This window comes from Vombatus ursinus, unplaced genomic scaffold (assembly GCF_900497805.2).
Source record: "Vombatus ursinus unplaced genomic scaffold, bare-nosed wombat genome assembly UNPS02014813.1, whole genome shotgun sequence".
Classification (NCBI taxonomy): Eukaryota; Metazoa; Chordata; class Mammalia; order Diprotodontia; family Vombatidae; genus Vombatus; species Vombatus ursinus.
This window is the reverse complement of record NW_020954591.1, coordinates 17,321,254-17,343,946: the sequence shown is the minus strand read 5'-3', so window position 1 is coordinate 17,343,946 and position 22,693 is coordinate 17,321,254. Positions and strand designations below refer to the sequence as shown.

The window sequence follows — 22,693 nt, the reverse complement described above, 5'->3', positions numbered from 1 at the left end:
AAGAAAAATATTCACAACCTCTATGTTCCTTCATAATTAAAATGAAGCATTTCGAAGGTCTACTTTTGAGATGGTAATGACCTTCTAATACACAGCATAGTAAAAGTACTTCCTAAATATCCATACTTAAAGTATTCAATTAAAGGAGTGAAGTCTTTGGGAGATTAAATGAGTGATTATATAAACTTTGCTTTAATAAATAAATGTATGATTATTCAAGTCTAGTCTTCAGTTGACTGTTTATAAAATAATTACCTCCATAGTTAATGATCAGAGTTACTCACTCAAAGGCCTAAGGTCAGATATAGTGATTTCTTGAAGTCCCTATCTTGAAAATTACCAGCATGCATCACTGCTCTAAAATGTAAAGTGGGAACTTTCTAAAAATCAAATATCCATGTATTTAGCTTATGAAAAATGTGCATTCAAGTTATGAAATACCAAAATAAAGTTTTATAGAAAAAAATTAAATTGAATCTTTGGGGCTCAACTTAAGTCATGAGAGACCTGAGTTGAATCAAACCCATCTTAGATAAAAGTATTGTAAATGAGATTTTATCCTTAGGTTGAGCTAAACAGAATAAATTAATATCTACTCAAATGGAATGGTTCTGTTGTCACAAGAACTCTCTGAAAGCCTTTCTCACAAGGACTTCATAAGGGATTAATTCTAACCCTAACCCCCACTTCTACTCTTATTCCCACCCCCAGAAAGTATTAAAGAAGGGGTGAATTCTTCACAAAGATGGTGTGAGTTTTCCATCATTTTCTTTTCTCTGGCTGAAATCTGATCCCTTGTATGTCTACTTTAAGCCAGTTATAATCTACTCTAATGAACAAATACTCCTCATATGCTAGAAGAGAATTTCCTATATTCTTGAGATACATAATAAGTTCATGATCTTACCTTATTCAAGTAGTCTGGCACAAGATTAAGAATTAAGCAGTCCTGTTCAAGTAGTCTCTTTTCTAACCTCCTTATTCTTCTAGTCCTAATCCACAGGGTTTCTGTCTTTTCTTTCTAAAATGTATTCCCTACTTCAACCCCTATACCTAGAATGAGCTCTCATCATCAGCTTCCTCATGTCCTCGAGAAGCTAGGTCTCTTTGACTTTAGGTACAAGGTCTAATGCTAACTGAGGAAGAAAAGGAATTGGCTATGATGCAGACATCTCAAAATTATGGGTGGATAATTCTATAAAAGCATGAATCACTTAAGAAATATTATCTCTGGGGGCAGATAGGTGGTACAATGGATAGAACACTGGCCCTGAAGTCAGGAAGACCTGAGTTCAAATCCAGCCTGAGACTAAACACTTGACACGAACTAGCTGTGTAACCCTGGGCAAGTAACTTAACCCCAATTGCCTAAAAACAAAAAAAAAGAGAGAGAAATATACCTCTGGTCTTGTACGCATCTGATCTCTCAACTTGGAGAATGTATCCACTACTTATGAGAATTTTCAGACTAGAATTTTTAGAGATATGGATATTCCATGTACTGTTCAACATGGCCCTGCCTGAGGATAGGACCCCAGCACTCTACATGGGCAGCATGTGAGTCTTTCTTGGCAACAGCTGTGGTCTTTTAGGTTGCAGTGCCCTGTGACCAGCAGATTGGTAGTGGATCAATGGAGGGCCAGCAACTGGAGGTTATTGGTAGCAAAGAAGTAAGCATCAGGGAAGTTATACATATTCAGCATTGATTAAGATACTAAAGACAGGTTTTTACAACATAGATATCAGCTCCAAGTTTTACGATTGGAGTATAAGAAAAATCTGAAGCAAAGCTTGTTTTATATAACATAACACCTGAATGCTGGTTGAAAGAAAATACTTGAAGGGTTGTCATTGATGGTTCAGTGCCATTTAAAAGGAGATCTTTAGGAGAGTGTAATCACTGACCAGTGTTTGATCCTGTGCTAATATTTTATCAATGACTTGAATAAGAGTGTAGACGAAGCTTAGCAAATTTGCAGTTGACACAAACCTGGAAAGGATTCAAAAAGATCTTGACAGGTTGGGACACTGAATCAAATTGAAATTTTGTAAGTATAGGAACAAAGTCTTATAGTTTAGTTCCTAAAGTCAAATACGAGATGGGAGAGGCAAGGCTAAATAGAAATTTATCAAAAATCCTGGAGGTTTTAGTGGACTGAAATTCAATGAGTCAACAAATAGTGAGTTATGGTGACCAAAAAAAGAAAGGTAAAGAAATCATAGGCTTTGTAAGAGAGGCCCAGTCTTCTGTGCTAAGGCACAAATATCCCAGCTATACTTTGCCATGATCAGAGCACATGTGGAATATTCTGTTCATTTCAGGGTACTACATATTAGGAAGAACATTGACAAGCTAGAGAGTGTTTAGAAGAGAGTGACCAAGGTGGCAAAGGGCATCCAGTTCATGTTTGAAAAAGTGCTGTTTGAAAAAAGTGGGATATTTAGCCTGGAAAAAAACAAAAACTAGTGGAGGGGGTGGGACAGTTGGCGTACACTAAATCTCTTTAAGTATTTGAAAGTGGAAAAGGGATTAGACTTGTTCTACTTAGGCCCAGAGTGTAGAAATAGAAACAATGGATGGAAGTTGCAAAGGCATAGATCTAGGCTTTATGTAATAAAGAAAATCTTCCTAACAACTACAATGATCTAAAAGTAGACTGGGCAGCTCTGTGGCACAGTGGATAGAGTGCCAACCCTGGAGTCAGGAGGATATGAGTTCAAATCCAGTCTCAGAAACTAGCTATGTGACCCTGGACAAGTCACTTAACCTTCTTTGCCTCAGTTTCCTCATCTGTAAAATGAATTGGAGAAGGAAATGGCAAACCACTCTGGTACCTTTGCCAAGAGAACTCCAAATGTAGTCACAGAGAGTTGGACACAAATGAAGCAAATCAACAACCACAAAAATGAGATAGACAGCCTCAGAAGGTGGTGCATTCCCTTTCACTTGAGGCTCTTCAAGAAAAGTCTGAAAGTCTGTATCCCAAAGAGATAAAAAAAAAAATAGGGGGAACCCATTTTTACAAAATATGTATAGCAGCTCTTTTTGTGGTGGCTAAGAAATGGAAATTGAAGGGATGCCCATCAACTGGGGAATGGCTGAACAAGTTGTTGTATATAATTGTGATGGAATATTATTGCACTATAAGAAACCAGAATCACTTCAGAAAGACTTAATGTGAACTGATGAAAAGCAAAGTGAGCAGGAGATAGTTGTTAACAGCAACAGCAATATTATACCATGTAGAACTGTGAATGACTAAACTGTTCTCAGCAATACAATGATCCAAGACAATCCCAAAGGACTAATAATGAAGCATGCTATATGCCTCCAGAGAAAGAACTGATACTGTCTGCATAGACTGAAGCATACTATTTTCACTTTTTCTTTGTTTCTTTGTTCCTTCTTTTCTTCCTTCCTTTCTTTTTTCTCTTTCTTTTATTCAAGTCTTCTTGTACAAAATGACTAATATGTAAATATTTTACATGATTGCACATATATAACCTATACCAGATTGCTTACCATCTCAGAGAGGGAGGAGGGAAGAATAGAATTTGGAACCCAAAACTTTTTTTTAAAAAAAAGTTTAAAAATTGTTTTAGCATGTAATTGGAGAAAAATGAAATATTATTAAGTCTGGAAGGTTACTCAGATATGATGGAGAGGAGATTCTTGGTCAAGCACAGCTTGCACTAGATGGCCTCAATCCCCTTCCAATTCTGGGGTTCAAGAATAGCAGCATATTTTAATTAGAGTTTCAGAAAATTATGTAGGTGACACATTGAGCAAAGAAGAAATTTCACAAAGTCCTACATCATTACCCTCTATTTAAGCAGAACTTCTTTTAAACCATCCCTAAAATATAATTATATATCCTCTCTCTGATTGTCTTCAGAGAAGGATATTTCACACTATGCCTCATTAATGATTCACTGCCTTTATAATCAGATATTGGCAATGTCAAATCACATTTTCCCTGTTGTGGTGCTGGCCTATTTTCAGTGTTTCTTTGAGGAAAGGGGAAATGATTATTGACACCATACAAAAGCTCTTCATCTGATTGACATTGTTAAGCCACTTACTCTGACTAAGAAACTCATTGAAGTATATCCCTGAAATCCTATATTTTCGAACAGGCAGCAGTAATTTTTAGGAAAAGATATAAAATAAAGTCTGGTAAGTAGTTGAAATTTTGATATTTCCATAAACATCAATGCAGGAGACAATTATACACATATTCAGAATGTACATTTGTATGTATTATTTCTAATCCTTCAGGATCCCTAACTGCTTATTGTAAATAGAGGGTAATTGTAAAAATGTTACAGAGATTTTTTAAATGAGTTTGAGTAAATTCAGCAGTTCAGCAATGATATAATTTAATTGTGGTTTGCAAAATTGAGTGTGTTGGGTACATTGATCTTATTCCCAGGAGCAAAATCAAAATCTCTGTGAATCCTCTGTGAATTGAATTGTATGCAATTAAGTTTGTCTTGAGGAAGTCTTAATTGTGGGTATTAAATTAGAGGAAAGTGGATCTCATGTCATTTCCAATTCATTCTGCTTCTGGAATGGAATCACCTAACTAATAAATAGCACATGGATTATTTCCAAACATTTGTTCAATGCATTTTACTTCTTTGCATCAGTGGAGTTGAAACAGATGTTGCCAACTGTTGTTATTGTTAAACAACTTAAGTCATTCTTATACAGAATTAATTTGAGTTTAATGAATGATCCAGGATGCCATCTCTCTCTTGGAAAGGAAGGAAGTAAAGGCAGATTTGGTACTTTAACCAACTGTACTCTGGACATTCCTCCACAAAAGTTTTTCTCTGTTGCTGCTTCATGATGTGGAGGTGATCCTAGGTTCTTGCAGGTTGTGACAATAGAATGAAAGTTCTGACAGCGTCTGCTATGATAGAAATGTTTTGAGTAGAGTCTTAGTAACAGACAGAGTCTGCTTTCCAAAGACCAACCCAGCTAAGTACAGAGAAACTCCATCTGTAGTCTGAGCAACTGATAATGACTTGGTCGTGGCAATCCATGACACAAAGAAAAATTCAAAATGGCCCTTTCCCACTTCTTCAGTATCAGTGACAGAGCAGAAAAAAAAAGGTAGAGGGTGTCAAGAATCACTAGATTTTAAGATTGTCGATAGATTTTAATTTAGCTGTTGGCACTATAAGGTTGAGGTCCTTGTCAAGTAACCAAATGAATGAAAAGTGCTATTTGAAGAATGAAATCATATTCACCCTAACATTCGTGTTTATACATTAAACCTAAACAAAGGCAGAAGTTGTAGGAAAGATGTCTCACATGTTCTCCTGGGAGAGTCAAATAAATAAACTGGTAAATCAGTTGATTTTCTTGTGTATCCCAAAGCAATAGGAAACATCATTTCCTGAGATATTTGGTTGTCTCTTATTATGGTGTTCCTGATAAGCAACCAACAAACATGTAGGCCACAGTTTCTTGACCCTTTTTGTGTCATGAATCCCTTTGGCAGTCTAGTGAATCCCATGGACTCCCTTCTCAGAATAATATGTTTAAATGCATAAGATAAGATAGATGCATAAGGTAAAGTTCATAACATTAATAACATAACCAAGAAAGTTACCAAATTTTTTAAGCAAGTTCATGGACTCCAAGTTAAGAACCCTTTGCCCTAGGTACTGGGTTTAAGTTTACAAAGACAAAACCCAAATAATTTCTGTTCTCAAAGAGTTTAGGTTATAACTAATATAGATAGACAACATACATATAAATAAAATGCACAAAATAACTGCAAGGTAAAATTTTTGAGGGCAGAGAATAGTAATAACTAAGGGGATCAAAAAATGCTTCAAGTAGAAGGTACCAATTCTTCTATTCACCCTAGTTTAAAAACTTGGCATCACCCTTGAATCCTCACTGTAACTCACCCCACATATACAGTGATCAAATCTTATCATTTCTATCTCCACAATGTCTCTTGTACACTTACACGGTCACCACTTTCACTAATGCCCTCATCACCTCTTATCTGGACTTCTTCACAAACCTCCTAATTAATCCCTGTGCCCCATCCCCTTCCCTCTAATCTAACCGTTTGTTGCTGTTCAGTCATTTTAGGTCATGTCCAACTTTTTTGACCCAATTTGGGGTTTTCTTGGCAAAGACACTGGAGTGGTTTGTCATATACTTCTCTAGTTCCTTTTACAAATGAGGAAATTGAGGTAAACAGGGTTAAGTGACTTGTGCAGAGTCACACAGCTAGTAAGTGTCTGAGGACAGATTTGAACTCAGGAAGATGAGTCTTCTTGACTCCAGTACCAGAACTCTATCCATTGAAACACCTAGCTGCCCAATCTATCCTCTTAATATTTGTCAAAGGGATTTTCCAAAAAGTACGAGTCTGACCATCTCACTCATATCCCTGCTTTCTGTAGAATAAAGCTTAAGCCCTTATGTTTAGCTTTTAAAGCCCTTCACAATCTGGCCTCAACCCACCTTTCCAAATTTCTTATACATCACTCCCTTCCCCATACTGTGTGGTCCAGCCAAACTAGCTTTCTCGTTGTCCCTCACTCATAATACTCTATTTCCCATTCTGCGCCCTTGCACTGGTGGTACTTTTTACCTTGAATATACTCGCACCTCATCCTAGCCTCTTAGAATCCCTTCTTTCCATCAAAAATCTATACAGGATTTTAATTCATGTCATCCAGATTCCAGGCCAGTACTCTAACATATAACCTAGTTGCCCCTATTATTATATCATTATTAGCACTTTTCTTCCAGGCCTCTCCCTGTTTACAGATTTTTACCTCCCTTGCCCATGAGTCAAATAATAATTCAGACCAGATAAGAGCATGGCATAGGAACAAGTTACATTAATATTCAACTAATTTTGCTGTCTGTCTACATGTCACAGAATACTATAGTTTCTGAAGAATTAAAAACAGGTTATCACTCACAGGGCAATACGGGGCGGGGGGAGGGCGTGAACAGCCTGCAACACACAATAAATAAGGAACTATGAAGAGTAACAAGAGAAAAGTTTGTCATTGAGGGAATGTATGAACAAAAAAGATGGGCTGGTTATATGAGTGAGGGTTAAATGGTGACTAGTCTTTGTGTGACACTGGTATCATTAAGGTGTTAGGAGAAAGTACCAGTGGCGCCCAGCATGTTGTGTGGAACTTCTTTGGTGAAATTATGAGAAGACATGGACAAGAGTCCATCAGAATGGGCAGGCATAGAGGGTGTGAATTCTCCCTTGTTGGAAGGGATGTCACCACTGAGATCTCAGATCCATTTGAGTATTCCAGGAAGAAACTAGTTTTAAGATATAAATGTGGCTTTTAGAGTTAAGATTTCATATTTTATGTGAAGATTTAAAATGGGCTTTAGGTAAAAAAAAAAAGACCAGTTAATTGAATATTTGCTTTATGTTACCAATTGATTATTTCCTCTTATTGCATTTGAAAAACAATTATTAGAATAATTTTAAATTTTCTATTTCAGCACCTTCCATGGCAAAGGGAATTGTTTCGTGTCTTAGCAAGAATATACCAAGAATTTTATTTAGAATTAAGTCTTGGTTCCATTATTTACTGGCTTTGTAACATTGGGCAAGGGTGCATAGAAACATGTAATTTGTTTAATCATTTGATTTTTAGAAATATGTGATAACTATAATACAATTTAGCATTAACTTATAGTAAAATCTCTTATAATGAAATAACTGTGGTAAATTAAATTCTCTGTTACAGAAATATAAAAGTATACTTAAATATATAAACATTTGATATTTATAATAAAAAGATTTTTTCATCTGCTAACTGGATGCCATGGTACAAAGTGCTTATCATATTTGGTTGGACTCATCATATATAATTATAACTCTTCAAGTCCTTTTCTCTTTAAATATCATGCATTCTGTTTATTGTTTTTATGTTAGTAACTAATGAGAGTTTTTTTTCTTCTTCTGTAGCAGATGGTACGTGAACAGTACACTACAACAACGCAAGGCACGAGCCTAGAGAGGCCAGAAAACCAGTATGTCTACAAAATTGGCATTTATGGCTGGAGGAAGCGCTGCCTCTACCTCTTTGTCCTTCTTCTACTTATCATCCTAGTTGTGAATTTTGCTCTGACAATTTGGATTCTTAAAGTCATGTGGTTTTCTCCAGTAAGTGTTTTCTTTAATTTTCCATTTCTTTTTCTACTCCTTGTGAAACACTTGTTTTCCTTGACTAGCACTTCACCTGTGTTGTATGTATACTAGCTTCTGTCTATGTACTAGGTTTGTTCTTTCCCACTTCAGTGAGTACTTTCCACATCCTCTGGGACTGTACGTGTAATATTTCTCTTTTACAGTTTTCATTGCACTATGAATTAATGGATTTTTGTATATTTCTGTTAGTCATTATCTTTTAAAGTAGTAGTTTCTCTGCTGATGGCAATCTTGCTTTTCTAGTTGATTGAAACCGTTGTATTTCAAGGTTATTTCAGCCTTGCCTCTACTATATTTTTCTGGGGTTTTTTTTTAGAAAGCATGTTTTTTTAATTGCATTTGATTTTTTGGAATTCATTTGCATTTAGATGTTGCTACCTGCTCACTTTCTTAATTCCAATTTCTAATCAGTAGTTTTCCACAATCCAAGATTTAAAAACTGATTTAGCTAATAAAGTCCCAAAAGTCCAAGGAGAATTCACACAGCTTTTTAAATATCTATATAACTTCAAAGATGCCTAAATAACTCTATGCTACAGTACACTCTAAAACTTGTATAATATTTGAATAAAGTAGTAGCTTAAATATAAAAAGTTTAAAAGTCTATAAAAAGTAATTTTAATCAGAAAACAGGAAATACTTCAAAAATATCACAATTAAGGTAATTTGTTCCTGAGATATATTCTATGATTTGGTAACAAGACAAATGAATTTTTCATAAGAAACCAAAAATTAGCTTTTGTCTACTATTGCCAGGTTCTACCCATGTATCTTGATCTTAGGAGTTGCAATATAGATATTAACCAGCTATATGTTATAGGTACATATGCTCTCTATTAGTAATTTCAGGATTATAAAATATTTTTTCTAAAATTGAGATTAGCTATTATGTCAACAGTAGAGCCCATGCTGCCTACCTACAGCTATTAATGGGGGGAAATAACACAAGGCCCATTCCTACTATTCTCCCAAATTGTTGCTAACACCAGTGGGAGGAGATTACCCTATCTCAGCCATAGGCAGTTGCTAAATGATAGATTCATTCCTCTTTCACCTCAGTGGCCCACAGTATGTCTTGCCACTAATGCATTTGAAGAAAAAAGAAATAAGTCAGCAGAAAGGAGGTCTGGTATTACCTTCTCTCATTAACTGTTGCATATGAGTAGGGCTCCATCATTGATTTAACAGTTAATCTCAATTTGGGGAAAGACCTCATAACTTTAGAAGTTTGAGTCATTGTTTCTGTTCTTGCACTAATGGTAAGAAGAAGAAAAAGAGGGAAAAAAAGCACTATAAAGTAGAGAGTAAGATCCTAAATAAAACACAACAACCTGCTATTTTTTTTCTGGCCAAATAAGGTGTTGTGTTCGATGTCTCTCCATTACAGATAATGATTTGGCAGACCACTTCACTTTTTTGGAGGAACCTAATATTTTAAAGACCTAAACTATGGTTTAGTTCATGTATTATTATCATTATTATTACTAATAATAGTTTTATGCTTCAATATCTTAAGGATAATTGATTTCACTGGGCATTCCTTTCCACCAATGCACATCTTAACTACTTTGCTAATTGTTAATTCATAGAAATTCCTTGTCAGTTGCTATGGTAATCCAGATGATGAACCTCTCTTAACTTACCTAGATTGGTCCTCAGGCAATAGACATCTGTCACTGAGTCCATACTCAAACCATTCCTACCTTGAATAAGATGTGCCAGACCTTGTAGTTCTATTGACATTTTCTTTGAGAGCCCAGTTTCACCTTCATACCATAATGAGGTATCAAAGTAGAACTCTTTTGGTGGGAATAATAATAATCTGTAATGATAAGTTAAATTTCTATAGTGTTTTAAGGTTTGAGACTTTCCTCACAATAACTTTCTGAAACAAATGAGAAGATCAGAGATGTGAAGTCTCTTACCCACGGATGCCTATTAAATGAAGGATTGTGTTTTATTTATTAATTTACTTTGTGCTTTTTAATGTTATTGATATCTTTTGTACATATTCCATGCTGTACCCTAATGAAACTTCTGTGTTAAAAACAAAAACAGTAAAGCAAAATAAATGGACATAGGGACAAAATATGCTTACTCTCTTAGTCTTATGCTTCCTTTTCTAGAAGAGAGAGGTGTGCTTTAGCATCATTCCTTAGTGACCACAGTTAGTCATTTACAATTAATCAGAATTCATGTCCCTTTGATGTTGTTTTCTTTTAGTGCAGTGATTGTATATATTATTCTCCTGGTTCTTCTTACTTCACTGTATATCAATTCATATGTATTTTCCATGTGAATTCCTTCTCTGTGGGTTTTTTTTACAGTACCCAAGTATTCTGTTACATTCATTGTCACAATTTTTTTCAGTTATTTCCTAAATGGTTCACCAACTTTGTTTCCAGTGTTTTACTACTATGAATAGTGTTGTTGTTTTGGTATATATGGGGCCTTTCTGTCTTTGACCTCATGTTTAGTATGTGAAGAGTAGTAGAATCTCTGAGACAAAGGATATGAGCAATTTAGTGACTTTTTTATTCCAAACAATTTTTCCAGAATTTTTGGACCAATTCACAGCTCTATTAACAGTGTATTAGTGAGCCCATCTTCTTGTAGGCCCTCCAAAATTGACTATGTCCATCTTTGGTCACTTTGACAGTTTGCTAGGTATAATATGAAACCTCTGATTTGATTTGTATTTCTTTTTTAATTTGGAGCTCTTTCACATGGTTCTTTGACAATATGCAATTCTTCCTTTGGAAACTGTTAATTTTCTTTGGTCATTTATCTATGGGGGAATGGTTCTAGGTTTTATGAGTTTTTGTCAACTCCCTATAGATTGAATTACAAGCTTTTATCAGGGATATTTGATGGAAAGATTTTTTTTTGCTACTCAGTAATTTTCTCTCTTTGTTCTAGATATATTAGTTTGATTCACATAAGAGTTCTCTAATTTTACCTAATCAAAATTCTCTATTTTATCTTTTACAATCACCACTATCCCTTGTTTATATAGGAATTTTCCCTATCCATTCTCATGCAAGGTACTTCCTTTTTTCCCCTATAATTGTTTAAAGATATAATCTTTTCACTGTTTGGTTGTATCCTCTTGGAGTTGATTGCAGTAAAAAAAAAATGTGATCTATACCTAATATCTGTAACAACTGTTTTCCATTTTCCACAGCAGCTGCTGAGTAGGATGTCTTTCTCCTTGCAGTTTTTGTTCTTGGCTTTGCTAATCAATGGACTACTAAAGATCATAGGGATCTAAAGCCAGAAGGGATCCAAGTATTTAGCCCTTCTAGATGAGTAAACTATGACCCAAAAATGTGAAGGACTTGCCTAATGTTACTCATACAGTAAAGAAAGCAAGGATTTGAATGTGCATGGTTTCTTTAATTACAAAACCAGTGGATTCCTTAACATAGTGAAGTGTTAAAGTAAGGACTTGGACTAAAATCTTCTGAACCCAAATAGAGTGCTCTTTCTGTTATGACACATTGTCTTCTGTTGGTTATGTACATGTTGGTCAGTACTAAGCACCTTCTATGTTCCAGGCACTAAAGTAAACCCTGGGAATACAAAGAAAGGTGAAATACAGCCTCTGCTTGCAAAGAACTCACAGGCTAAAGGGAGAGATATTATACAAACAAATATATACTATCTACTGGATAAATTGGAAATAACTAGCAGAGGGAAGGCACTGAAATTAAGGGAGACCAGGAAAGATGAGTTTAGGTGGATTTTGCTGGAACTTGAAGCCAGGAAGCAGAGATGAGAAGTGAGAACATTCCAGGAATGGGGGACAGCTAGTGACTGTACTTGGAGTCAGGAGATGAAGGTTCTTGGGTAAAGCTTTATTTTTCTCCATCTCTATGTGATTCACTCATAAACCAATGCACCTCTTGAACACATATGAAGAAGTACAATAAATACAAACATTTTCTAATCATCCTGTCTTTAAACCATGGGGCAGGAAGGTGATACAGTGGATAGAACACTGGACCTGAAGTCAGGAAATCCTGAGCTCCAAAGCAGCTTCAGACACTTAATACCTGTGACCCTGGGCAACTCACTTAATCTCTGTCTGCCTCAGTTCTCTCATCTGCAAAATGAGTATAATAATACTCCCTACCTCCCAGCAATGTTGTACGGATCAAATGAAATAATAATTGTCAAACTTTTTTGCCAATGTTAAAGCATTATATAATGGTAATTATTACTATTATTATTATTACTACACAATAAAGATTAAAGTTTAAAAAAAGTTTCAAGATAGGCTTTTTTTGTGGACTCTGATTTTTAGCCCCAGTACAACCTGGCTTGCCCATCTGCAGTGTGGACTCTGGTCAATTCCAAGTTTCTGTATAGAGCCCAAAGCAACATTGTCAGCCTTTACCTTGTGATTTATCATGATTTCTCTCATTGTCTTAATCACAATGTAATTTAATGATTTACTTGGAAAATGGAAAGAGAATCAGGAAAACACTCAAAATTATAGAGTTAAAAGCAGGAGGCAATAACAGTCAGAATATTTGAGAACACAATGAGAAGTGGAAAAAAATCAATGAATACATAAATATTTTTAAAAAGAAAAGTAGCAGATGGGGCTATATAAAGTATTGATACTGTAAAAAAATAGGGGCAAGTTGAACTCCAAGAAAAAAAACCTACAGATTTTCAATCTATCCTAAGTCCTGAATTTCTATTTTTCTCTGTGCCCTGACTAGTTGTTCTGCCCAGTTTGACATTTAGACAGTAAATTGGAATAATAATAAATTATAATGATAACAATAAAAATAACATAACTAGTATTCATATAGTACTTTAAGGTTTGTAAAGAATATTTACAAATTATCTCTCTTTATCCTTATTATATGTAGGTACAATTTACAGATTCTCATTATAAGTTCCCATTTACAGATAAGAAAACCAAGGCAGACAAAGGTTGTGACTTTCCCAGGGTCACATAGATAGCAAGTATACAAGGCCAGATTTGAACTCATGTCTTCCTAAGTATGTGACATTTTCCTCAATGGAAACAAAAGACTTCAAGATAAATTCTAGTTTGAGTACTAACAGTTTTCCCTGAAATGACTTCTGTTTCCTATTTGTAGCATGTTAAGATGGAGTACCAATGCCATCCTTTAAAAAATTTTTGATTAGTAGTTATCAGTGTTTCAATCCTCTACTAAAGTCCCATTCTGAGTCCCCAAGATGATTTAGTAAAGACCTTGGATTTTTGAGTCATAATGTCAATAGAGCACAAGGTTCAAAAAGTCCAAACAAGATAGAAGGGCTTTAAATATGAGGCACTAGAGGATAGACTTTATTTTATGTTTGTCTGTGCCCCCATGGACTATCAAAACTAAAGTTCAGAGATGCTAATCCCCATGTTGGCTGCATGGTGATGGACTATTTGGCCATGGCCACTCTCAAATACCATCTACTAAGTGTCAAAGGGGTTGTGGTATGTGCTGATGGGAGGGGAAGAGACATGGTAGCAACATGAGCAAAATTATAGATCCTTGAAGAAGAGAAGAAAATACATTTTGTTGCAGTTTCATGCCTGTAGCTTTAGTAAGATTAGATCAAAAGAATAAATTTCATAAACCCCCTGAAGTTACATTTGTTCAAGCAGTTTTATTTTAAACAAAGCCATAAAAAATCAAAGCAATATACCAATATTTAGCATAAAAACTAAAGTTGCCTGGTTCTAGAAAACATTATGTTGCCCAGAAATTTATTTATGTGGCAATGTGTTCAAAGGCCCTAGATAATTTTACATTTTTTCAGAAGCAGTCACAGGCTCTGAGCCTTAATCTTTTTTTTTTGAGAGAGGAAATAAGCATTTATTTTTTCCAGAGTTCCAAATTTTCACCCCATCTCGCCCATCCCCCCACCCCAAGATGGCATGCATTCTAAATACCCCTTCCTCTAGTCTGCCTTCCCTTCTATATCTCCCCTCCTTCTTTTATCCCCTTCCCTTCAATTTTCCTGTAGGGCAGGATGGATTTCTGTACCCCATTTCCTGTATTTATTTCCCAATTGCATGTGAAAACATTTTTTAAACATGTGTTTTTAAAACTTTGGGTTCCAAATTTTCTCCCTTTCTCCCTCCCCACCCACCCTCATTGATAAGGCAAATGACTAAATGTAGGTTATATATGTGCAGTTATGCAAAACACTTCCATAGTAGACATGCTGTATAAAACTAACTCTATTTCCCTTAATCCTATCCTGCCCCCCCATTTATTCTATTCTTTCTTTTGACCCTGTCCCTCCTCAGAAGTATTTGCTTCTGATTACCCCTTTTCCCAATCTGCCCTCCTCTCTATCATCCCCCTGCTCTCTTGTCCCTTTCCCCCCTATTTTCCTGTAGGGTTAAGACAGATTTCCATACCCAATTGAGTGTGTATGTTTTCCCTCCTTAAGTCAAATCCTATGAGAATAAGATTCACTCATTCCCCCTCACCTTCTCCCATTTCCCTTCCACTGTAAGAGCTTTTTCTTTTCTGTTTTTTATTGTGAGATAATTTACCCTGTTCAATCTCTCCCTTTCTCCTTCTCCTAATATAATCCTCTCTCACCCCTTAATTTTAATCTCCAGATATGATCCCTTCATCTTCAACTCACCTTGTGGCCTCTATCTATCTATCTATATCTATATATACATACATATAATTTTTTCCCTCCAACTACCCTAATACTGACAAAGGTCTCATGAGTTACAAATATCATCTTTGTATGCAGGAATGTAAACAGTTCAACCTTAATAAGTCTCTTATGATTTTCTCTTTCCTGTTTATCTCTTCATGTTCCACTTGAGTCTTGTATTTGAAAATCAAATTTTCTATTCAACTCTGTTCTTTTCATCAAGAATACTTGAAAGTCCTCTATTTCACTGAATAACCATTTTTTCCCCTGCAGGATTATACTCAGTTTTGCTGGGTAGGTGGTTCTTGCTTGCAATCCTATCTCTTTTGCCCTCCAGAATAATATATTCCATGGCCTGAGGTCCCTTAATGTAGAAGTTGCTAAATCTTGTGTTATCCTGATTGTGTTTCCACAATATTTGAATTGTTTCTTTCTGGCTGCTTGCAATATTTTCTCCTCGACCTGGGAACTCCGGAATTTGGCTACAATATTCCTAGGAGTTTTCCTTTGGGGATCTCTTTCAGGAGGAGATTGGTGGATTCTTTCAATTTCTATTTTGCCCCTCTGTTTCTAAAATATCAGGGCAGTTTTCCTGGATAATTTCTTGAAAGATGATGTCTAGGCTCTTTTTTTGATCATGGCTTTCAGATAGTCCAATAATTTTTAAATTCTCTCTCCTGGATCTATTTTCAAGATCAGTTGTTCTTCCAATGAGATATTTCACATTGTTTTCTAATTTTTCATTCTTTTGGATTTGTTTTAGTGTCTTGATTTCTCATAAAGTCACTAGCTTCCAATTGTTCTATTCTAATTTTTAAGGAAGTATTTTCTTCAGTAAGCTTTTGGACTTCCTTTTCCATTTGGCCAATTTTGCTTTTTAGGGCATTCTTCTCCTCATTAGTCTTTTGGACCTCTTTTGCCATTTGGGTTAGGCTATTTTTTAAGATGTTATTTTCTTCAGTATTTTTTTGGGTCTCCTTTACCAAGCTATTGACTTCTTTTTCATGATTTTCTTGCATCACTCTCAGTTTTTCCTCTACTTCTTTTACTTGCTTCTCAAAATCCCTTTTGAGCTCTTCCAAGGCCTGGGACTGATTCATATGTTTCTTGGAGGCTTTGGATGTAGGAGCTTTGACTTTGTTGTCTTCTTCTGGTTGTATGTTTTGATCATCTTTGTCACCAAAGTAAGATAATATAGTCTGACTCTTTTTGCACTGCTTACTCATGATCCCAGCCAATTACTTGAGTTTTAAACTCTTTGTTAAGTTAAGAGTCTGTTTCCAATGTGGAGAATATACTATCCCAAGCTTCGGGAGTTTGTATAGCTGTTTTCAGAGATACTTCTAGGGACCTGAAAATTTTCAGTTCTTCCAAGGTGTTATGATAAGGGGCGAGGTATTTCCTCTCTACCGCCACAACAAGCTCCACCACACCAGCGCTCCTCCTCGCCCCGGGACCACCCCTCAGAACTGTGACCCAGATCCAAGCACAGGTAAAGCAAGAGAATCCTGCCTCAACACTGGCAAAGAGATCCTTGCAATCCCCCCCAATCAGCCACTCGATTCCCCCTCAGTCTGTGGGCAGGAAGCTCAGGAAATAGCCGCGGCCCCTGGCCATGCTCGAGACTTGTGGCTGAGGCCTATCTCCTCTCTCACTGCAGTCACAGACTTTTCCCACTGACATTCCAAGTTGTCTTTGGCATTCCTGGGTTGAGAAGTCTGGAAACCGCCACAGCTGCCTGCGATTCAGTCCTCTGAGGCCACCTCCAGGTTCGCTGCAGCCTGTGCACTTGTGCCAAACTGTGCTCCTCTCCCTGCCCAGCATGATAAACCTTTCTGATCAACCATCCAGGTTATCTTGGGCTGGATATTTGTTTCACTCTGTCTTTTTGTGGGTTCTGCTGCTTTAGAATTTGTTTAGAGCCATTTTTATAGGTATTTGGAAGAGTTTGGAGAGAGAGCTCAAGCAAGTCACTGCTTTCCCTCCGCCATCTTGGCTCCACCCCGGAAATCTCTGAGCCTTAATCTTAATTAAGATTAAGAGCTGAATCAATCAAGCAACAAGCATTTCTTAATCACCTACCATGTGGTGGGTGTTGTGCTGGGGGACACATAAAATTAATCAATCCTTACCTCAAGGAGATGTGACAACATATATATGTGTGTGTGTGTGTGTGTGTGTGTGTGTGTGTGTGGGTGGGTATGTATGTATATGGAGAATAAATACAAAGGAAGAAAGGAAACTAACAGTTGAAGGAAAGGTTTTGTGTGGAAGATAGTGCTTGAACACTGTCTTAAAGCAAATGGGAGACTTTGAGGCAGGAAGACCTGGTGTCAAATCCTACCTCTTCCACTTACCAGCTATAGGACCTTAAACAAATCATCTATTCTCTCTGGACCTCAATGTGCTCATCTCTAATGGGGGTAGACTTCTTGACTTCAGAGCCCTCTTCTGTCTCTAAATATGTGATCTTACCGAGTAAGGAGGAAATGTATTCCATTTCCATTGCAATGGAACAGAGATAAGAGATAGATGGACCTGGAGTATTTTCATGGACTATCCCCCAGCCTGGAATGCCCTCCCTCATCTCTGCCTAGATATCAATAAAGTATAAATCTCAGCAAATCTTGAAGTAAATCTCAGAGAGTAAGGAAAATCAAAACTCACTTCGGCAGCTACATGGAGGATGTTTCAGAATGTGTAGACTCAAGGTGCAGAGACTAATTGCATTGCCTATGTAATAATTTCATGGAAACATAACTAGAAATACCTTAAAAATAATCTAGTACATCCTCGTTTCTAATTTTTTTTAAAAATTTCAATTAAATATTTTATTGATAGTAATACTAATACGATCACCTTAATTTGTTTAGTAACTATTTATGTAAAATTAATTTCATTTTACATAACATAACTTTTTCCCCATCATTCACCTTACCTTCACCCTCCCATAGAAGGGCTATTTTATAACAAATATGTATAATCAAGAAAAACAAATCAATATATTCTCATTTTTGAGAATATGTCTTGTTTCTGTATTTCAAGTCCATCATTAATCTACCTTGTTTCTCTGCATTCTGATAGTTCATCTGTGTATCTAATTCATCACCTGTCTACCAAGGAATGAAAGGTGTGATTCACTCCAATGCTTTAGAAGTCATGACTGGGTACTTCTTTGATCACAGGGAGGGGAAGGGCCACTTTTAGAGTTTATTTCCCCCCCCATGTTATTGTTGTGGCAATCAAGTAAATTATTCTCCTGATTCTGCTAAGTTAATTATACATCAATTACTATGTCTCCATATTTTTGTGAATCCATCATATTCTTCATTTCTTATGGCACAATAAATTCCATTATGTTCAAACACTGCTCTTTTTTCAGCTATTTCTCAATTATGAAGAAATGGAGATTTAGAAAAGTGAAGTGACTTGCCAAGATTAAGACTTAATGAAGTAGGAGAGTCAGCATTTAAACCTGAGTAAGGGACACCTTACTCCAGACATCTCACTCTTTCTAAAAACATTGCCACTCCCTTGAAGATAACTTTAAATTCTTTTATTTGAGAGGGAATCAGGAATTGACTCTAGAAGAGAGGTCTCCCCTTAAGTCTTTCATTTAGAATGAAAACAAAAAGCCCAAGCAATCTCCGTCCTTGGGAATTTCTTTAGTTAAAAGATAAATAATAGGAATGGTGTGGAAAAGACACTATGATAAACTGAAAAGAACAATGTTGTAGAATCAGACAACATGAGTCTCATTAGTCACTTATAATATGTAAATTGAGTAAATGGATTCACTTTTGGGGGGCTTCATTATAGTTTTCTGATCTATAAAATGAGGTGGTAAATTATGATGTAAATATCAGGTTGTGTGATTGTGGTTTGTCCTTCAAGCTCAAAGAGGACCATGACATCAGGAAGATAATGACATGACTTGAAATTGAATTGGAGTGAGAGAGGGCTGTGCACAGTCACCTGCCTCACTTTCTGCTCTAGAGCCATCTGGGTCCAGTGGCCAGATATAGATCAAGACAACTGGAGATGGCCCCATGTAAGTATCAGGAAGGCTCTAAGATCATATAGTCAATTATGAAAGCAAGGTGGGTGTACTAATGGCATTTAAGGTCCATTTTTCTAGCTGCTAGTCTACAGTTACATGAAGGGAGGTTAAAAAAAACTGTGTAAATGAAATAGTAAGTATAGGTTGGCCACATAATATCTTGGTGAGAATTTCTTCTTTTTAGAACTTTCCAGTGGATATTTCATGCCTTCCTATAGTCAGTTATTTCAGTGTCTATATCCATCCCCACAAACAGAAAATTCATTAGATCTGAACTATATCCTTCACATGTATCATGTATGATTAAAACGTATTCTTTGGGAGGCTTTTCTTCATCAGGATTAATAATTCTGAAAAAAAACTTGCTGAATTACATGAAATCCAACATAGCCTGTAGGCTATAACATTCAACACACTCGGTCAGCATTGGTACTCTTTGAATTTTGAGAACTTTAATTTTGACTGTATTATCAATTAAAATGCTTACAACAATCTTTTTCAGGTAATTTTTAATGTATTTCCCAAACCTAAAATATTTCTAAGGCATATTATGGAGAAAGATAAGATATTTATGCTTCATCCATTTATTAGTGTAAGAAACAACAAATAGTTTAACAGATACATTTATGACATAACCTATCAGTATATTGTTAACCAAACAGGAATATTTCTTTTTAGAAATTACATCATTAAATAATGTGGAAGATATTTTTTCTTAAATAGAAATATTGAAGTTTATAATACTTGTGATTTCACTAGTGTGAAAATATCTTTAATAATTACAACTTCACCAGCTGTTGAGACTTTACTAGTGCTTTATTATGATACAACTATCACTTTAGTTTATTTAAAATCCTTGGGAGCTTTGAAGAAATTGGGATACCTTTTTTGTTCAGTCTTTTCAGTTACGTCTGACTCTTTTGTGACCCTATTTGGGGTTTTCTTGGCAAAGATATTAGAGTGGTTTGCCATTTCCTTCTGCAGCTCATTTGACAAATGAGGAAACTGAGGCAAACAGAGTTAAGTGACTTATCTAGAGTCACACGGCTAGTAAGTGTCTGATGTTGTATTTGAACTCAGGCCATCCTGACTCCAGACTAAGCACTCTATACACTGAGCCACCTAGCTGCCTTGGGATACATTTTATTACATTGTTTATTGTTTTTAAATTGTATTTAAAATATTGCCATTTTATTATGACCTGATAAACTTTTGTATTTCATATATTTACAATTATTGCAAATACCATTATAATCTAATGGATATTAGAATCCATGAAAATCTAGAACATTTTCAGCTACCAATGAAGTGTCTACATGGTCTAGCCCCAGCTTTAATTTTCCAACTTCTTGGAGTTCTGCTTCCTGGGAGCCAAGGTGGCGGAGTAAGAAGTAAGTTGCTTACCGTCCCTTATTAACCTCTAAAACCCCAGAAAATATCACCCCAGGAAAAACCCTGGAACAGCTGAACCAGCAGAAAGATGGGGTGCAGCAGTCCAGTAGCTCAGGAAGCTTGAGGAATTAAAGGGAAAGGTCCCGCTTGCCCTGGAGGTGGAGGAGTAGGACAGAAGGAGAGGTGTCCCAGAAAGCTAGCAGAAAGCCCCACCTCAGTATACCAGAAGGAAATGCTGAACCCCAGGTGGTGGAGCAGGCAAACACCAACACCAGGATTCCCAAGTGCCTCAGTATGGGCAGAGGATCCAGTGGAACCTGCTAAGAAAATCATCACCGTCATAGTGTTCTATGGAAGCCAAGTCTCCTAGTGCCTCAGCAAAACTCTGGGAAGCGCAGCTTCAAGGGGGAAAGCTCCAGGTGGGGAAACATCCTGCAGGAGTGAAACATCCATCTGAAAGGAACTGAAGAAAACAAAAGGAAAGGCCAGGGTGAGTAGGCAACCTCCAGGGGCCAGACTACCCAACTTCTCTCACTCTTTCTTCATGGAAAACCTCTGGTCCAGCCAAACTATTTTACTCTATATGCCCTAAGTGCACCTTTAACTTTCCCACATCTACACTTTTGCTTGTGCCATTTTCCTCACCCACAATGCCCTTCACCCCATTCTTCTCAACAGGATTTTAAGATCCTTGATAGGAGAAATCAGTTCATTTACTTCTTTATATGTGAGAGACCACAGTGTATAGCATAGCATCTTACACATAGAATAAGATGAATAAATACTTGTTTAGTTTTTTTTTTTAGCTGCATCAGATGATGATGAGGCATCAAAGTAGGACTTTAGTAAAAGTATCTCACACATGTATTAAAAGAAAATTCCCAAATATGAATATTTGGCATGTTGCAGAGAAAAATTTCTAAATATTTGGCTGAATTTAACTTTTTATTTGAATAGTTTTGAATCCTTTTGATCCCAGTTTCCCGCTTTAAGGGGAAAAAGATCAAAAGATAATATGGTTATTATTCTTAGCCTTAAAATTGATGTGGCATAAACTATATTTAAAGTAGCAGAAAAATGTCTAAAAACAAGACAGAGTGGTATAATGGAAAACATATTAGGTTTGGAGTGAGAAGACACTTGGTTTTGAATATTGATTCTGATATCCCCTGTTTATACTTAGCACAGTTCCTAGCACATAGTAGGTGCTTTAATAAATGATACTTGAGGGGCAGCTAGGTGGCGCAGTAGATAGAGCACAGGCCCTAAAGTCAAGAGGACGTGAGTTCAAATCCAGCCTTAGACCAAACACTTGACACACTTACGAGCTTTGTTACCCTGGGCAAGTCACTTAACCCCAATTGCCTAAATTTTTTTTGATGATATTTGACTGACTGACTAATCAAAATATTTAAACCCTCTTATTGTATTTTCTCATCTGTGAAATGAGAATAATAATGTTTTTAGCAAGCGTTTGGTGGAATTGTGAGAATAAAATTAGGTAGTACACATAAAACATGTTGTAAACTTTAGTATACCATGTAAAATGTCAGTTATATTTCTTTGATTAGACTTGATGAGTCTGTTTGACTAGACTATTGAATTCTCTCTGATTATAAGAACCTCTGAGTAAAGTACTATGTCATTTTTCATGAATAGTTAATCATGTTTATGGGAAGTGTCTTGATACTATTCTAGCCCCGGAGCTGTTGACACTTTTCAGCTATAGTACATTTTAAATTTGGTAAGTCAGACTGCCAATGCTTAGTTATGTATATGAGGTATCATGAAAAGTTGTGTGAGAAGTCAAAGATATTACTTCCACCCTTCCATAGCCTACATTCTAAAGAAGATAGATTGTTAATTACCAATAAATACCTAGCAGTCAAAGTAACAGAATGTAAAATTATTTATTCATTCATCATATATTTATTGAGCACTTCCTCTGTGCATTTTACTATGCTAGGGTATGTGATGTTTTTCAACATTGAAATAGCATTGCATTTATGTGGCATGACTCCAGGAATCTGTAATGTCTCTTCCTGAAGGACAGACAGTTACTACCAGGATAGGTTTAATAGCACATTTAAAGTTAGCATAGGTGTGATAATCATACCTTTAAATAAAAAGTTAATTCATATGATCCATGAGATTAAAGTTTTTAAAATAAAATATTTTTATTGTATCCTCCTTCCTGCTTCTGTTGATTTGCTACCAGTTTCCACAAATGCTTCCTTTCCAATGAAAGGCCATTGGGCCAGTTGAACTGAAATCAATCACATATCAAGTTGAGAGTTGTCCCTACTCCAATGCCATAATAAATCCCAAATACCCCATTATATTATGTTCCTAACTCAACACA

General features: G+C 36.1%; 1 protein-coding gene across 2 annotated transcripts in view; it reads left to right on the top strand.

Moving 5' to 3' along the window:
* SGCG (sarcoglycan gamma) overlaps window positions 1-22,693 on the top strand; it is a 258,739-nt gene that overhangs the window by 33,480 nt on the left and 202,566 nt on the right. The window contains exon 2 of one of the 2 annotated variants that reach the window (XM_027835163.1): window positions 7,980-8,177. In XM_027835163.1, coding sequence (XP_027690964.1) covers window positions 7,983-8,177 — 195 coding nt within the window. In that variant the 5' untranslated portion in view covers window positions 7,980-7,982. The remainder of the gene's footprint in view (window positions 1-7,979; window positions 8,178-22,693) is intronic. The other variant, XM_027835164.1, reaches the window with a different exon arrangement.